This window comes from Ictalurus punctatus, chromosome 17 (assembly GCF_001660625.3).
Source record: "Ictalurus punctatus breed USDA103 chromosome 17, Coco_2.0, whole genome shotgun sequence".
In the NCBI taxonomy this organism is placed as follows: Eukaryota; Metazoa; Chordata; class Actinopteri; order Siluriformes; family Ictaluridae; genus Ictalurus; species Ictalurus punctatus.
In genome coordinates this window covers 1,900,098-1,916,431 of record NC_030432.2, presented here as the reverse complement: position 1 = coordinate 1,916,431, position 16,334 = coordinate 1,900,098, and the positions used below count along the sequence as shown (strand labels likewise).

General features: G+C 38.6%; 1 protein-coding gene across 1 annotated transcript; it reads left to right on the top strand.

The window, feature by feature from the left end:
• Positions 1–2,252: 2,252 nt before the first annotated feature.
• On the top strand, positions 2,253–16,007 carry mpzl3 (myelin protein zero-like 3). The gene is made up of 6 exons (XM_017491421.3): positions 2,253–2,433; positions 7,293–7,465; positions 11,782–11,992; positions 13,078–13,264; positions 13,856–13,925; positions 14,405–16,007. Exons 1-6 carry the CDS (start codon positions 2,259–2,261, stop codon positions 14,483–14,485), a joined length of 897 nt encoding a protein of 298 aa, XP_017346910.1. The 5' UTR covers positions 2,253–2,258; the 3' UTR covers positions 14,486–16,007.
• The last annotated feature ends 327 nt before the right edge of the window (positions 16,008–16,334 follow it).

Here is a 16,334-nt window from a genome sequence, read left to right as displayed (position 1 = left end):
TGCTAATTCAAGTTATCAGAAAGTCAAACTAATCTTTTACGGCGTTTATTATCCCACCTTTAACAAATATATTATATGAAGGAGTAGCCTCAATTATAATTATTATTACATGTATATTAAATTCTATAAGCTGATCGGAGAGTCTAAATCGCCTTTATGTGAGTATGAGCGCGTGTGTGGGTGGTACACTGTGATGGACTGGCATCCCATTCCAGGTGTATTCACACCCAGTTTTCCTGGGATGAGCTCTTATAATAATAATAATAATAATAATAATAATAATAATAATTAAAGCTGCAAGCAGTGATGAAAGGGTCCTCGCAATCGGATGCACGTTTGGTCTGCTCTGCCAGGGTCACTCACACTTTTTTTTTTTTTTTTTAGCATTTATATGTTGTTAGGAGTGTATCATGATGTAAAACATGTAATTTCCTGTTGCCAGCAGGTGGCGTTATGACTATAACTGAATATTGGCATGTAGATGTCTTCAGGCGAGAATTAGTATGAAGTTTGGTGCAGATTGAACATTGTATGCTCGATTTATAAAAACTTCCTGTTTAATAGCAGTAATAGCACGCTTTAGCACATAGCTAAATTTGTTGCTAGCATATTCTAACATGTTTCTAGCATGTTTTTCTAGTATATTATATGTTTTTCTAGTATTTTATATGTTGCTAGGGATACATTAGTGTTTAACATGGCAATTCCTGTTGCCATCAGGTAGCAGTATAATGATGAATGAATATTGGTATGTAGGTGTCTTCAGGGCAGGATTCGTATCAAATATGTGAAGTTTGGTGAAGTTTGAACATAATGTCTGAGTTAGTGTAAAATGTTTCCTGTTGGCAGTAGGTGGCGCTATGATTATAACTGAATATAAGCATGTATATAGCCTCAGGCCAGGTTTTGTGCAAAACATGTGTTTGGGGCAGACTGAACATTGTATGTCTGAGTTAGTGTAAAACATGACAGAAAATGTTTCCAGCAGGTGGAACTATAACTGAACATTGGCATGTAGATGTCTTCAGGCCGGGACTTTTATCAAACACGTGAAGTTTGGAGCAGATTGGACATTCTATGTTTGAGTGATAACAACTTCCTTTTTCATGGCGAAACATCGAAATTTGTGAGACCGCCACGCCCACGTCGTGCAACGAAAACTCAAAAGCTTCGCAATTTAGCATTGTCAAGGCCTTTAGATGAGCCTGACCAAATATGATGCCAATGTGATGAAATCTCTAGGAGCAGTACTTTAAAGTATGCGGCCTGGAAATGGCAAAAACGGAGCAAAAATTTTCGAGAAAAATCAAAATGGCTGACTTCCCGTTGAGTTTAGGACATTGGTTCAAGACAAGTTTTTGTACGTATTGGCATCTTACACATGTTTACCAAATTTCGTACATGTAAGTGAAACGTAGCACACATCGGTGAAATTTTGTAGTTGGCGCTATTAGACCATTTTGCCACGCCTACGTTAAATGACTAAATAAATTTATAATTTTTCCATACTTTAAAAAGTGTGCCAAATAGTTTTCGAGCATTCCAAAGGTGTCAAATGTGCATTTAAAACGTAGGTGGTGCTATGGAGCCGATGAGGCACAACTATGATAAAATGCAACATCACATCAATTAATTTCGCAAAACAAATGCATACGTACATTTTCATGGATTTTCAACCATCTTAAATCTCTCAAAACACCACGGGAAACTTTGAAAATCCAACATTTCATCCCACATGGACGACTTCCTGTTGGGTGGAGTCAGATACAACCATGTGAACTTTGTCGCACTTGATGAGAGCAGTGACTATGGTAAAGCTCATGCACATTGGAGGAACTTCATCCCGACCATTGCCTGCATTCGGGGGCGCTATGGAGCTCCTCGACCACGCCCATGCCCTACGTAAATATTACATTTTTCACTGGTTCTGATGCGTCTGCCAAGTTTCGTGAGTTCTCGGGTATGTTTAGGCCCTTAAAATCACAAGGATGCATGAAAAAAAAACTAATAATAATAATAATAATAATAATAATAATAATAATAATAAACATGGTGAAAACAATAGGGCCCTGCACCTCTGGCGCATGCGCCCTCCGGTTTGCACCGGAGGCGTGGCACCTTTGGTGCTCGGCCATAATAATAATAATAATAATAATAATAATAATAATAACAACAACAACAACAACAACAACAACAATCACGCGACATATTCCTGGCCTCGCCTTAAACACCTGTCGAACAGGTAGAAAGCTCTGCGCATGCGCAGGTGCAGTCTTACCCAAACATGGACGAGTCGAAACTTTAATCCAAAACTTCCCTCTGTGGATATTTTCAATACATTTACACTTAACTGCAGTACTAAAATGGATTTGATACGACGACAAAGGACTTCTTCCGGAAGTGGGATGTATTTAGTTTTATTTCTCAGCCTCGGTAAGTGTTCCTTAAAGTCTTATTTTATTTTTATTTTAAAAGGAAAGAAAGCGCGAGCCGCTTTTGGTGACGTTCAAAAATGGCGTTTTTTTGGTTTTGTTTTTTTTAAAGGTAGCTGATAAATAAATCACAAACCTCGAGTGTTTAATGGCAGAATGTGTGATTTTTATACTGTGGATAAACACACACGCGTTTTATGGTTGATCAAACAGTCATGAAAAGTTTGTTTGTTTTTAAACACGGAAGTGACCGAGGCTCGAGCCCAAATGGATCCATACTGAAGACTTGGAGTGTAGAGAGTAGTGGCCATTATTTAGTATTACATCTTGTGCACCTGTACAGGAAGAAGGCGGGGATTTGGGATTGAGACGCGATTTTAACGCGAAAGACAGACTCGAGACAGGAAGTGGAGTAGACAAGTAGGAATTGTTGGTTAATACATTTTTTTTCATAAACAAAAAGACCCCAACCAAAAATTAGTGCTCAATAAACAAACAAGCGTATGTATGTATGTATGTATGTATGTATGTATATGTATATGTGTGTGTGTGTATGTCTGTGGGTGTGTGTGTTTCTGACGTCAGTTCTTACTTTTAATGCACAAAGATATTTAATTTAAAAATCATATCTCATAAATTCCTGTAAATTGAATTCAAAGTGAACATGTCTGTTGGATTTATCATAATAATAATAATTATAAATATTGTTAGTTATTATTAAATATAATGCCTTTATGCATGGTTGAGAACTGGAAGTGCTTTATATAGTTATTATTATTATTATTATTATTATTATTATTATTAATAGTAATAACTAAAAAAAATTCTGATCACTCAATAAATGAAGTGATTCTCAATTTGTTTTGTAAAATCATTTATTTCCAAATCAGATCTCCTAAATTTCCTTAATTTGAATTCCAAGAAACTTATCTGTTGCATAATAATCATAATAATAATCATAATAATAATAATAATAATAATAATTAGGATGAAATTTTACACTGTTATGTAGTGATGAACGCTAGGGCAGGGTGTTTATAAAAAAAAATAAATTAATTTAAAAAAAGGACAGAAAAATTATCTTGACCTTGACATTTCTAAAGTACACGGTATGTATCCTTGTCATGTTGTATGGGTTACTAACCATCTACCAGCAAAACAGTAGAATTGTTTAAAAAAGAAATAGGCAAATAATTTTAATAAAAAGAAAAACAAATCCCAATAACGATAAAAGAAGAATTTTTCCAACTTTAAAAGTTTACTACTTCAGATCAGCTGCTAGAAAGAGAAAAATGTCATGATATTATTATTATTATTATTATTATTATTATTATTATTATTGCCCTCATGGAAAAAACATAACTAAAAGGATAGCAATACATTTTGATAATTTTAATAACTAAAGTACAGTTTCAGCATGTAAATGAATTAAAATGTTCACTTCCTAGACAGCCACGTGTTTGTAAAAATGTAGTAAGTTTATGCAGTGTTGTGTTTAATGCATCGACTAATTAATTTGTTCATTCATTCGTACAGGTGAGATCAAGACTGAGGTATCGGGTTGGATAATCAGCTGAACTCTGCCGTTGCTTGGTTGGTTGTGGATGAGTTTCTCAAAGCCATGTTTAGTGTACACGTATAGTGCTTCCTTCTGGCCCCTCCTACATTTCCTGTGCTGTTAGCCAGATATATACGATGTTCACACCTCCACACACCGTGCTGTGCGGGTGTCGCCGTATGGGAAGTTCAGGTCAGGACAGCTGGATGGTGCCGCGTCGTGCGTTTCACTCCATTATTGTATCTGCTTACACTTTCTCATTTTTCACAAACAAGAGCATGAAACACCTTTTAACACCACACTTCCTGTCTATTGGAAGGAGTTCGACTTAGGATTCGTCCATGCTAATACGAAAACGGGTTTAAATGGCAACATGTTTATTTTGTATACACCACACTGGTGTGTTTGCATGCTTTAAAAAAAATACCACTAGGACTGAAAGACGGCTTATACTGAGCGTGTGCAGATACGATTATACCGCTCATGTTACGATCAGTCGATTTGGATCCATTTAAAAGGCAACAACTAGAATGATTCATAAATCAATTATTATTATTGAAAGGGGACAAACAACTGGTCTGGTGTTGATTTTTGTTGTTTGTTTGTTTTGGCATTTAAATTGTTCAAGTGTGTTGTTTTTCCCCCCACATGTGATTTATTCGCACCATGGGATTTTGTTTTGAAATGACAAAAAAAAAGGCACAAAAATACTTAATTACAAGTAAACAACCAAAACAGATGTTGCACATAAAACCACATACAAGACAAATATCGCATATATGAAGGATCGTGGTATATTGCACATACACCTGGGTCGTGGATGACCCACCGGATTTATCATGTCGCCAGTGCGTTGTGGTTGTTGAGTCCTTAATTAGAACCTTAGATGACTAGTTGGTTACTAAACTTTAGATAATTAGTCGATTAAGGCCACTGGCAAAAGTGCAGATCACATGATCATGGATTTCGTCCTGTCTTTCACGTCACATACTTTAAGGTCAGAGATAGAGAGGTATGAAAAGACGCCTACCGAGAAACCTTGAATTTCAGACAAATGCATGCAAGTCCTCAGGGAGAAGTTTAATCAAGGTTTTCATACAGGCAGAAAGGCTGCGAACGAACCGATTGAAAGCAAACGTCCTCGGGATCCTTTTCACTGGGATCTTTCCATCACCAGAGCAACGGCCGGGTCATTTTCACTCGTATTCTTCTGTAGTACCGTCGTTACTGCAGAATCTCGGAGGCTAAAACAAAGAGAACAAGTGTTACAGGGCTGAGTCACGCCGCTTACAGAAGTGGCCGAGATGAACCTGCTCACATCCCGTTTCGGTGCAGGTTTGAAAAGTTGCAAACGTCAGATTTATTAGTAAATTGCGCTGATTTTTAATCATTTGAAAAGGAATGTAGTGACGGTATGCGCAAATGTGTTAATCTTTAAAAAGGTCCCATAAATTGGCAGTTCCAACAAAACACTAATTACCTCGTGCAAGTGATGAAAAGTTTTACAGGATGTTTCAGAATTATGCCATGTTCCTTTGATTTGCTCATCTTTCTAGATATAGCAGCGGGATTACTGCCTCATTTAGCATCATGGAATTATTATTGCACCTAGTGGTCAAAAATGGGACACTAATAGTCCATCGAGGAAAGAATCATGCTGCCCCCCCCCACACACACACACACACCCCTGTTCAAATCCCTATTACACATAAGTACACACAGGAGATGCTTCAGCAAACACTTTACATTCAAACTTGCGGAAAAGTCAATAACAACACGTGATGGATCCGTGGGTAGAGAAGGATCATATACAGACATCATATTACACAGATGAACAAAAAGACTGAAAACAGATACACAGAACATAGTAACAGAGACCACTGATAAAAAGACCAATTGTAGTGTGTAAGATGGATTGATCATGGATAGACAGATATAGGGAAATAAAGACTGAATCTAGAAGAGTTTTTCTGTTGTCCCCCTGGAGGAACCCTCAGAGGTTCTTTGTACAGTTCTACAACAGAGTGTTTCCCTATCAGACAGGGTTCCACTGAAACCTTTTTAGGAAACTAAGAATGCTTTATTATACAAAGAACCCACAGAGGAGTGTAGAGACAGACAGATCTATAGACCAGCTGACAGGCAGGCAGACAGACAGGTAGAAGAAATATGAAAAGAGATGGAACCAAACAAATACAGACAGACAGAGAGGTGAACAGACCCATAGACTGACGTGCACACAGACAGTCAGACAGACCCATAGACCATTGGACAAAGCACAGTCAGGTCCATAGACCATCAGACGGACAGACAGACAGGTAGATTAAGTATAAAGATAGATGGACCAAAAGATAGACAGACAGACAGACAGACAGTTGCACCTATAGAGTGACAGGCAGCCTCATAGACAGACAAGCAGACCCATAGCCGCACGGACAGGCGAGCAGACTCATAGGTGGACAGACAGACAGACAGACCAACCCATAGAATTTGCACTTCCACACTTGCACATAATAATTTTTCTAATTTATTTTTGTAATGTGCAAGCAGATGACCTTATACCCAGTTTAATGACATGATGAAATATAAACAACTAAACAAAACTTCAAACAAGATCAGGTAAATGCATGATTTCTGAACCAGAAATCGTGTGGGAATAATAAGTGGAAGCAGCCTGGGATTCCCAACACTAGTATTCCCACTAGCGTCCATATGGCAGGGAATATATTCCTGAATGTTACGGAACACGTGTCTAATTGTGTTCATTAGAACGGTCATGGTATAACACGGTGCTTAGGGAATAGGTGCAGTGTTAACCCACTGCTATAGGGTATAGATGATGATGTCATACAGGGAAGGTATTTATGGGCGTGAGGAGTTGTCAGGTAGCATTACTCGTCAGTCCTGTCGTGAGCAGTAAATAGTTTTCTTAAAATAAACATGATAATGTTTTAGTAATAATTCTTAAAAGATCAATGATTTGATTAAGGCAACAGTTAACAGTTTCACTGGGGGGAAAAAAAGAGACTAAAAAGGACATTGTATGGAAAACAACACTTTTGATTACATTCAATTGTTGACGTACTGCTGTGAGGGAAGAGAAAGAACCACTTCTGGATCTGCTGTTATTGGAAATTAATCAACGTTCTGGTGTAACCAACACTTTCCCCGCCTTTTGATTATTTTCCTACAACAACACACCCCCAAGCGTTTTACTGAGATTGTTACAATAATGAATGAATTTTTCAGTTCCATGGTTGTGACTGTTAATGTTTTGGATTTTCCTTCTTTTCTCCGTTCAGTTTTGCAGTCAGGCCCGGCGTCCTGTATAAAGGTGACCGCTCCGGAGGAGATAAATGCAGTACAGGGCGAGATGGTAACCCTGTCCTGCCAGTTCACCTCGACTCATCGCCCGAGTAGCCGAATATCCATCGACTGGTCCTTCAGACCTCAGAGCGGAGGCCCTTCCCAAGTTGTGAGTACCTTTATGATTAAATAAGGCGATAGCGTATGCAATATAAACATCAACTCACGAATTATTGGTACCCTTCATGAAAAATGAGCAGGAACGCTCGAAATATTTAGAGCTCAAACATATAGGCATGCTTCATGGGGTTATTTAACACACAGTGATTTCTTTTTAAGCGTCTATAAGTTTTCTTAAATATTGATAATTTTTTTTTAGAGTAAGTAGGTTTTTTTTTTTTGGTGTTTTTTTTTTTATGTATTATTCTGAATTTTATTTCTTCATGAGAAATATCCAGAAGGAGAGGCAGGGATTGGTCCAGAGGATTTGCTGTGTGCTTGCTGATGTGAGATGCAAAAATAGATGGTTGTGTGTGTGTGTGTGTGTGTGTGTGTGTGTGTGTGTGTGTGTGTGTGTGTGTGTACAGTCTCTACCAAAAGCCTGCTGGGAAAAAGACTGAACACGCATCCCTTACCTCATATGAATGATTCACCACATCTATTTGACACCGCGTGAACCTGGATGAGGATTCGTTTCACTTAAAATGACTCAGTTCTTCTCTGTGATGGAATTCTGTGCTAAAGTAGCCGTCTTTTGCCAGGAGTGTTTTAATTTTCAAACTCAGTACGAATGACTCTACTCTTCTGGTATTCACTACAGTTTGGAAAAATAAGGGAACGTTTAAAAAAAAATAAAAATAATTAAAAAAAAAAAATTTTTTTTAAATGTTCAAAATTCAACACACGATCAACTGGATCACGATCACAGTGATCGATGTGGTGTGATCATAATGTTCTAACACAAACTCCGCCCCATCTGCGTCACGCCTGCGTACTTTCCGAATAGTTCGCTGTAAAACCCGAGGTCTGAACACGACGTGCACGATTTCAGCGTCACATCCTCGCTATGTACACGCAGCTCTGAATACGGCTCCCAGAGACCACGTTAAAGCTCTGGAAAAGTGCTCGTGGCGATGGGAAACTCGTCTTAAAAGGTGAATTGAGACAAACTCACTCCCCACCCGGGTACCAGAGTGATTTCAGTCTGAGCTCGAGTCGCATAAATCTGCTTTAAATATGTTGGGACTTAAAATATACATCCGATATTATTGCCTGAGAGGGTAAAGGCTGGGAGGTGTGACTGACAGAACTCAATGGCACAACATTTAAAGCTGTGTGCATATATGTGAGCGAGCGAGTGTAGAATTGAAAGGAATTTTAAAACAAGAATCAGTGCGAGTGCGTGTGAGTTTAGCTAACACTAATGATGTCATCGTCGCCCCTTTTCCAGATATTTAACATAACACTAGGCGTGTGTGTGCGCGCGCGCGCGTGTGTGTGTGTGTGTGTGAGAGAGAGACAGACAGACAGACAGACAGACAGACAGACAGACAGACAGACAGACAGACAGACAAGTGAATTAAGGGCACTTGCTCAAACAGCCACTCTACCTAATTAGCTCTCAGAGGAACGATGATGTCACTGTCAGATTAAAAGGAAAAATTTCTCTCTCTCTCTCTCTCTGTGTGTGTGTGTCTCTCTCTCTCTCTCTCTCTGCATCTGTTTCTCTCATTCTCTGAGTCTCTCTGTCTTTCCCTCTCTCTGTCTCTGTTTATCTCTCTGCCTCTCTCTCTCTCTCTCTCTCTCTCTCTCTCTCTCTCTCTCTCATACACACAGACACAGCACGAAAGTGACAGTGTCTCTCTTTCTGTCAGTCTGTCTCTCTCTCTCTCTCTTTCTTTCTCTTGCTTTGTCTCTGTCTGTCTCATTCTTTGTTTCTCTCTCTCGTAAACCTGATATCATGTTTGTAGAATTTGATCAGTCTACTTCATTAGTCTATTTATCAAATGCTCTGTGTTTTGGTTCTGTCACAGTGTGTAATAGATTATTATGTAAATGAGACACGGCTCTGACACACACCGCTTTAATTAACTAATGCACATAAACACCGTGAGAGATTTTCTCGTTATCAGGGGGAAAAAAAAAAGCGACTCGATTACGTAACTGAAAATAATTGAATTGGATTGTGTTACTCCACTTCCAATAATCTCTGGGGCTTACCAGATTTCTCCTCGTCATTGTGATGACATCATCGACGTCACCAGTTCGTCGTCTCTTTCGGGAGGAAAGGATGAGCTCAGTGCCGACACTTAGTGTTACTGTTCACTATGATGTATGAACCACATGTAGTACTTTTTAAAAATTTTTATTTTATCCATTTATAATTACATTTAATGTTGGGGAACATGTTAGTTCCTGTTACAAGACCAAAAAAAACCAAAAGCACACCAGAAGCTGAAGTCCGTGAACTCTTCTGTCCTGAAGATGTCGGAAAAGTTATCTCTGACACTGGAGGCTTCTTTTTATGCAAATTTCCCCAAAACCCACCAAACAAAAGAAAGCAAACCCACGCAAACGCTACTGTATAGCGCCCACTGCTGCTCAGGACAAGAAGTGCGAGCTGTGTTATGGACGGAGAGAACAGTAAGGACGCTCGACTCAGACACGCGCTCGCTCTCTGATCAGCAGATTAGCGTGTACACGGCCATGAAGTTCCTCTCGGCTCATCTGTTTGCTCTCGCTCGTCTCTCTGTCTCCCTCCCTCTCTGATTAAATGTCATCGAACAATTACTGGACACTTCACTCGTCTCTCTCCGACTTTTGATCTAGAGGTCCATCTGTCCCGCTGCCTCAGTTTCATTCCCTGCTCAAGGTACGAGATAATCGAGAGAAAGGGGGGAAAAAAATCATTTTTTGTCATTAACCTTCATTCATTTTAAACATTTTAAAACTTTGTCCACTGTATGTGCTCTGTGCATACAGCGGATATATAAAAGAGTAAGAGTCAAATCAGTTTGGAACATTTTGAATTATTTTATCATTATTATGGCTGGGTATCTCCTGTGCACAGCCCTCTTGAGGCCACCCCACAGGGTTTTGATTGGATTTATGTCTGGACTCGGGCTGGACCATTCCAAAACCTTGATCTTGTTTTGGTGAAGCCGTTCCTTTGTTGATCTGGAGGTTTGCTTCGGGTCGTTGTCATGCTGAAAGGTGAAATTCCTCTTCATCTTAAGTTTTTTAGGAGAATCCTTAAGATTTTGTGCCAAAATTGACTGGTATTTGGAGCTATTCATTATTCCCTCCACCCTGAGTAAAGCCCAAGTTCCAGCTGAAGAAAAACAGTCCCAAAGTATGATGCTACCAACACCATGCTTCATCACCGGGGTGGTGTTCTTTTGGCGATGTGCTGTTTTGTTTTTTTTTGTTTTTGTTTATTTGTTTTTGGGTTTTTTTTGTGTGTTTCAAATATATCTTTTGGTATTGTGGCCAAAAGGTTTAACTTTGGGCTCATCAGACCATTCAGGGAGATTGGATGTATTTTTTTTGTTATTTTTTTGTTTAAAAACAGGCTTACATCTTGCCACCCTACCCCATAGCCCAGACATATGAAGAATTTGGGAGATTGTTGTCATATGTCATATGTTCATCCAGTACTTGCCAGAAGTTACTGTAATTCTTTTAATGTTGCTGGCAGCCTCCCTGACCAGTTTTCTCCTGAACTTCTCAACTTTAAACTGATATCCTGTTGTTAGTATTTTCTCCACTTGTAGATTGTTGTCTTTACAGCATTCCATGGTGTATCCAGTGCCTTGGAAACCCTTTTGTAACCCTCTCCTGATTGATATTTTCCAACAATGAGATCCCGTACCTGCTTTGTAAGCTGGCTTTTCATGGCTTTTCCAATTGTATGTTAGTAAGAAGATGGCAGGAAAATCCTGCAGGAACAGCTGGACTTTATTTGGGGTAATCGGTCACTTTAATTGATGGCAGGTGTACATTAATTAGTATTTAACACAAATTTGAATGTGATTCGTTGATTCTGAACACTGCCACATTCTATATCTATATTATAAAATGGTGCACACACTTATGAGAGCTGGGTATTGGAAGTTTTTTGTTCTTCCCCAAAAAAACATTTCTGGGTGTTTGTCACTTGATATTTGCGATTTCATAATGAGGGTGAAAAAGGTCCTGACATGATTTAACTTGGTTTCATTTTTTTTTTACATCACAAAAACTTGCAATTTTTTTTTTATATCCAATATAAGCGCACTTCTTTGTTATGATGATGATGATGTGACAGTGCAGGAGTATAGCAGACATTTTGCGACACGCTATCTGATTACAAACTGAATGCATTAGGCTCGTTGGGTGAAATTGTACGGTAATTCCATGTAGCTAGCGAGCTTTCAGACATCTTTTAGGCAGACATCTTTCCAGGCTACACCGTCACACTCTCTCTTTTTCACTTTTTCCTCCCAGTTCTTCCACTTCTACTTGCTGGCGTACCCTCCGAAGGAAGGGCACTTCAATGGGCGCGTGCAGTGGCATGGTGACCCGGCGCGAGGCGACGCGACAATCAGGCTTCTGAACGCATCACTGCACGATAATGGCACTTACAGCTGCGTCGTTCGCAACCCGCCCGACTTCCAGGGTCCCCCTTCAAACACCATCCTCACCGTCAGCCTCAAGAGTGAGAAACGCTTTGAGAGACATTTTAGATCTATTCTGTTAAACAAGCACGTCTCCGACGTCACTTACTTTTGGGCTGCAGACCTAAAATTTTACTGGTATAAACACTGGTCAAAAGTTTAGAATTGCATTGCTATTTATTCACTATAAGCATGCATATGGTAAGTTGAAATAATTAAAAAAAAAATTGATTTACTATAGTAAATACTATAAAACGGATGCCGAAATGAGTTTTTTTTGTTTGTTTGTTTTATTTGTTAAATTTTGACAGATGGTTTTAATGCTATTTGGAGGAAGAATAGTCTTGGGAAATCTTCACCATTGATTTTCCTCTGTGACTAAAACAAAGCAATAACTAAATAAATATCCAACCTTCCAATCAAAGCATATGACAAAATTGAATAACGTTCCCCTCAACAAATAAAACAACGAAAATATCAGAACTTGCGTAAACGTAACGTACAAAGGTAAACATTTTTCCTCCTCATTATTGTGCACTCATTCATACAAGTGAATTTATTTTGTTATATAGTAGTGTCTGTATAATGTATTAGGTAGCTAGGCCCAGCATAACTGAGCCCACTCACTAAAGTCGTTGCAGTTCAATTATTTTTAGTAAGTGTATGCAGCGTAATAAGGTTTCTATGAAGGAGTTACTCCATGTTAGAAACTCGTAGCTTTGATCGTTTCAGCCACTTGTTAAGCTAACACACAGCACAAAGTCTGTATTAATGCAAAATTCCTCTAAAAAAATAAACAGACCTACAATACAGTTGAATGTAATTTTGCAGTCCAAACTCGTACGAAAACTCATACGGATTCATTTAATTCCGAACCTGAGGACGTGAACAACTCCAGGTTGTCATCTAGTAATGACTGTAATTCCGACATGGCGTGAACGCAGCTAGTGACTAAAATTGCTGTAGCTAAATCTAGACTGTAACTATAACAATAACCAAATGAGTAAAACTATTGTGTTTTTGTCAAAAGTGAAAATTAAATCCAAATCAGTTGCTAAAATGAACATTCGTTCTTTGAACGTTTCAGTTCCAAATATTGTTGTCTTCTCTTTTTTTCCCCCCTCAGAAGCAAGTGTGCACTTTTCGGACATCGCTGTGCTGCTGTTCTTCGTCCTCCTGCCGTCATCGCTGATAGCACTGGTCTTGTTAGCGAGAATGCTCTGTCCTTGTTGCTCTCCACGATTCAAGACCTCGCATCTCGGCCATCACTCGCCCATAGAGGTCACTGATGGGGAAGAAATGCTCCCATACAGGTCTCAGATCAGATTATATCCCTTTATATCCTGGCCCAGGCAACACATAGAATGTCATAAGACTCAAATGAAAGGCATTAATGAGTATTAAGTTGTCCGAAAATAAAATCTAATCCGATTGTGGTTTATTTTTATACACAGTGCTTATACTACAATGGGAACACCTGTACACCTGCTCATTGGTGCACGTATCCAATCAGCCAGTCATGTGGCTCTCATTAGTTTATAATAAAATCAAGAGCTTCACGTAAAACATCGTAATTTCGGGGGGTGGCGGTACATGACGTGATAACGGTTTGTTGATGAGAGAGGTTACGAGGAGAATGATTCAAGCTGGCAGGAAGGTTACGGTAATGCAAATAACCACTCTGTACATCCATGCCGAGGAGAAAGCATCTCAGGATGATCGGCCTGACAAACGAGCAGGTGCGCAGGTGTTCCTAATAAAGTGGATGCAGAGTGTATGTCTTTTTCTATATTCAAAAATGTTTGCTGCATAATTCCAATTTTCACATTGTAACACCACAGAACGTGACTGTGAATACTTATCAAGGCGCTGTGTGTTCTTAATGTGTCTTTGATTCTCTGCAGTAAGGAGTGCGGATACCATCACCCCTCACCAAATCAGAAGCCTCCCATGTGCTGCAAAATGTATATGGAGGTTGGTATCTCATATTTATGAGCGAAGGCATAAGTAAAATCATCCTAAAAATTCTGAAAATATCCACTAAATCTAGCTAGATAGCATTGCAAATTGTCATTTGAGCATGTTTGCTAAACATAAAAAGTTCTCTTCATTAAATACGGTATATTTAACTATATATTTAATTATAGCTAGTTGAGGCTGTCATTAGCAACTAAACATGAATCGCAAAGTATCTAGCTAGGTGTGTACCATACTGTACTTAACCTAGATAGCTACCACAGCACAATGGTGGTCCTCTAGACGTCCTTCAAATGACCCTCTTTCACTTTTATGACTTTGTCACTTGTGGGCATGGCCTGTCCACCTTTTTATAGCTTCTAAAGCTAACCATTTCCAGAAGCCCTTGTCATGTTTGTAGATCATTTATTTTTATTTATTTATTATTTTTTTTGTGGTGCAAAACCATTGAACGTCTTGTTCTGTTTCCGCTTCAGGACTCCGATGAAGAATGCCGCAGATATTTTGAGAAGCAACAAAGTAATACAGTACAACCACAGGCCGAATCGCAGTGTTAGATCTGACACGATGCTCTGGTGGAAAAACAGGCAAAAACTTCAGTGCAGACATCTTCATTTACTATCATTTACTACAAAAACAAATGCTTTCCAGCTGGTCTGATCTGAGCTGAACTGATCCAAACTCAGTTTTAGCAGAGTTCCTTCAGCTTGCGGTCTATAGGATTCTTGCTAGCTTGATTGATTTAGCGCTACATTTCTTCCTGTTAGCTTTAACAACCTCAGTTCAGAATGTTCTAGAAAAGCTAGTCACTGTTACTCCAACTACACAACCAACACCAGCCATTAAAACACAATAATGCTAGGCATGAAGTTAGCAAAAGCAACCTTGTGTCGCTAGTTCACTAGTAGCATTTTAGCTATTCCTAATTTGAGATGGGATTCACATTCGTTTTGAAACTGTGAGACCATGCACAAATGCTAATGTGGCTAATGTAGTGATTCTCACCGTGGTTAGCCATGTTAGCATCGCTGAGTGAAGTATTTCTTGTCACATTTGTAATATCGCTACAACTGTTGCTAATTTACTATCGTATTGTGCTAAAAAGCAGTTTGCTTTCTCTTGATGGTTAGCATCAAATATTTCTTGTCTGATAAACTGACTTCCTGAGCCTGTAGATCTCAGGCGTTCTAAAGATTTCTAACACTAATCCGAGCAACTTTATCCATACTAAAGGAGCCGAGTCATGCTAATTCAGGCTACATGGTAGGCTACAGTTTCTGATTAGCAATATCAGCGTAAAGTATTTATTAACGGTATTACTGGTTACACTAGCTATAGCAAACGGAAGCTGCAGACTCTAGTGGCCATCTTTCAAGGTTTATGGAAGATGAATAGGTTTTGAACTAAACTATAGAGGAGGCTGTTAGGCGCCCTTTAGCTAAAGAAAAAAAATAAAGTAGCACTCGCTAAGGTGTTGTATTTGCATAAAACTAACTTAGCCTTGCTGATTTAGAAGGATTTTTAGGACTGCTGGAATTTTCTAGAATAAAAGGTATGCCTTAGATTTGGACTGGAGCTATGTAGCTAATGAAGTCTGTAGAAAATATACAGTTTAAAAAGGACAATTTAAAATAAACCAGTAAATATATTTCTAAACTATCCGGAACAGTTCATATTTAGAAATTGAAGTGGATTGATTTCATCTACAGTTTTTCATCTTTTTTTTTTTGTTGGTGTGTTTGTTATTTCACATTATTGCACATTGTTTACAAGAGCGTCAACCTGCTGCTTTGTACCATTTGCGTTTTTTTAACAGGAAATAGATCCAGCCCTCTGCACATACTCCGGCATCATTCACTAAATGAAAATTGAATGGAATTTTTTTTTTTTTAAATGATCATCCCTATATGGACATATTTCTGTACTATTATGAAATGCACAATCGCAGATGCTCATGTAAGATTGTAAAGCAACAGCCCAGGTTTGTTGTGTATTTATTTGAGGATGTAAAAGTGTGATCTTGTAACTATATTGTATAATAAAAAAAAAATCATAAATAAAATATGTACATAGTTCCAAGCTCTCGTTTTTACATCGAGTATGAAATCGATTCACTGATGTTCATTTCAAGTAAAGAGATCCTTTTCAGATCATTACACATTTAGTTGTGTTAATTGTCCCACAATGTGTTTTAAAAAAAATCTTGTTTTGAAGCAGAAATAATAATGTCTTTAATGCAATTTCAGTTTGTGATTACATCCGAGCACTGTTGAAATCTAAAATCTGACTGGTGTTTAATGTTAACGTTACAGAAAATGAACGCGTGTGTTCTGATTACGTTACTGGCGGACGTTCCGCTAATAATAAACGGATTTACAAACCGTACTTTGTAACGGTGGTTAAGTT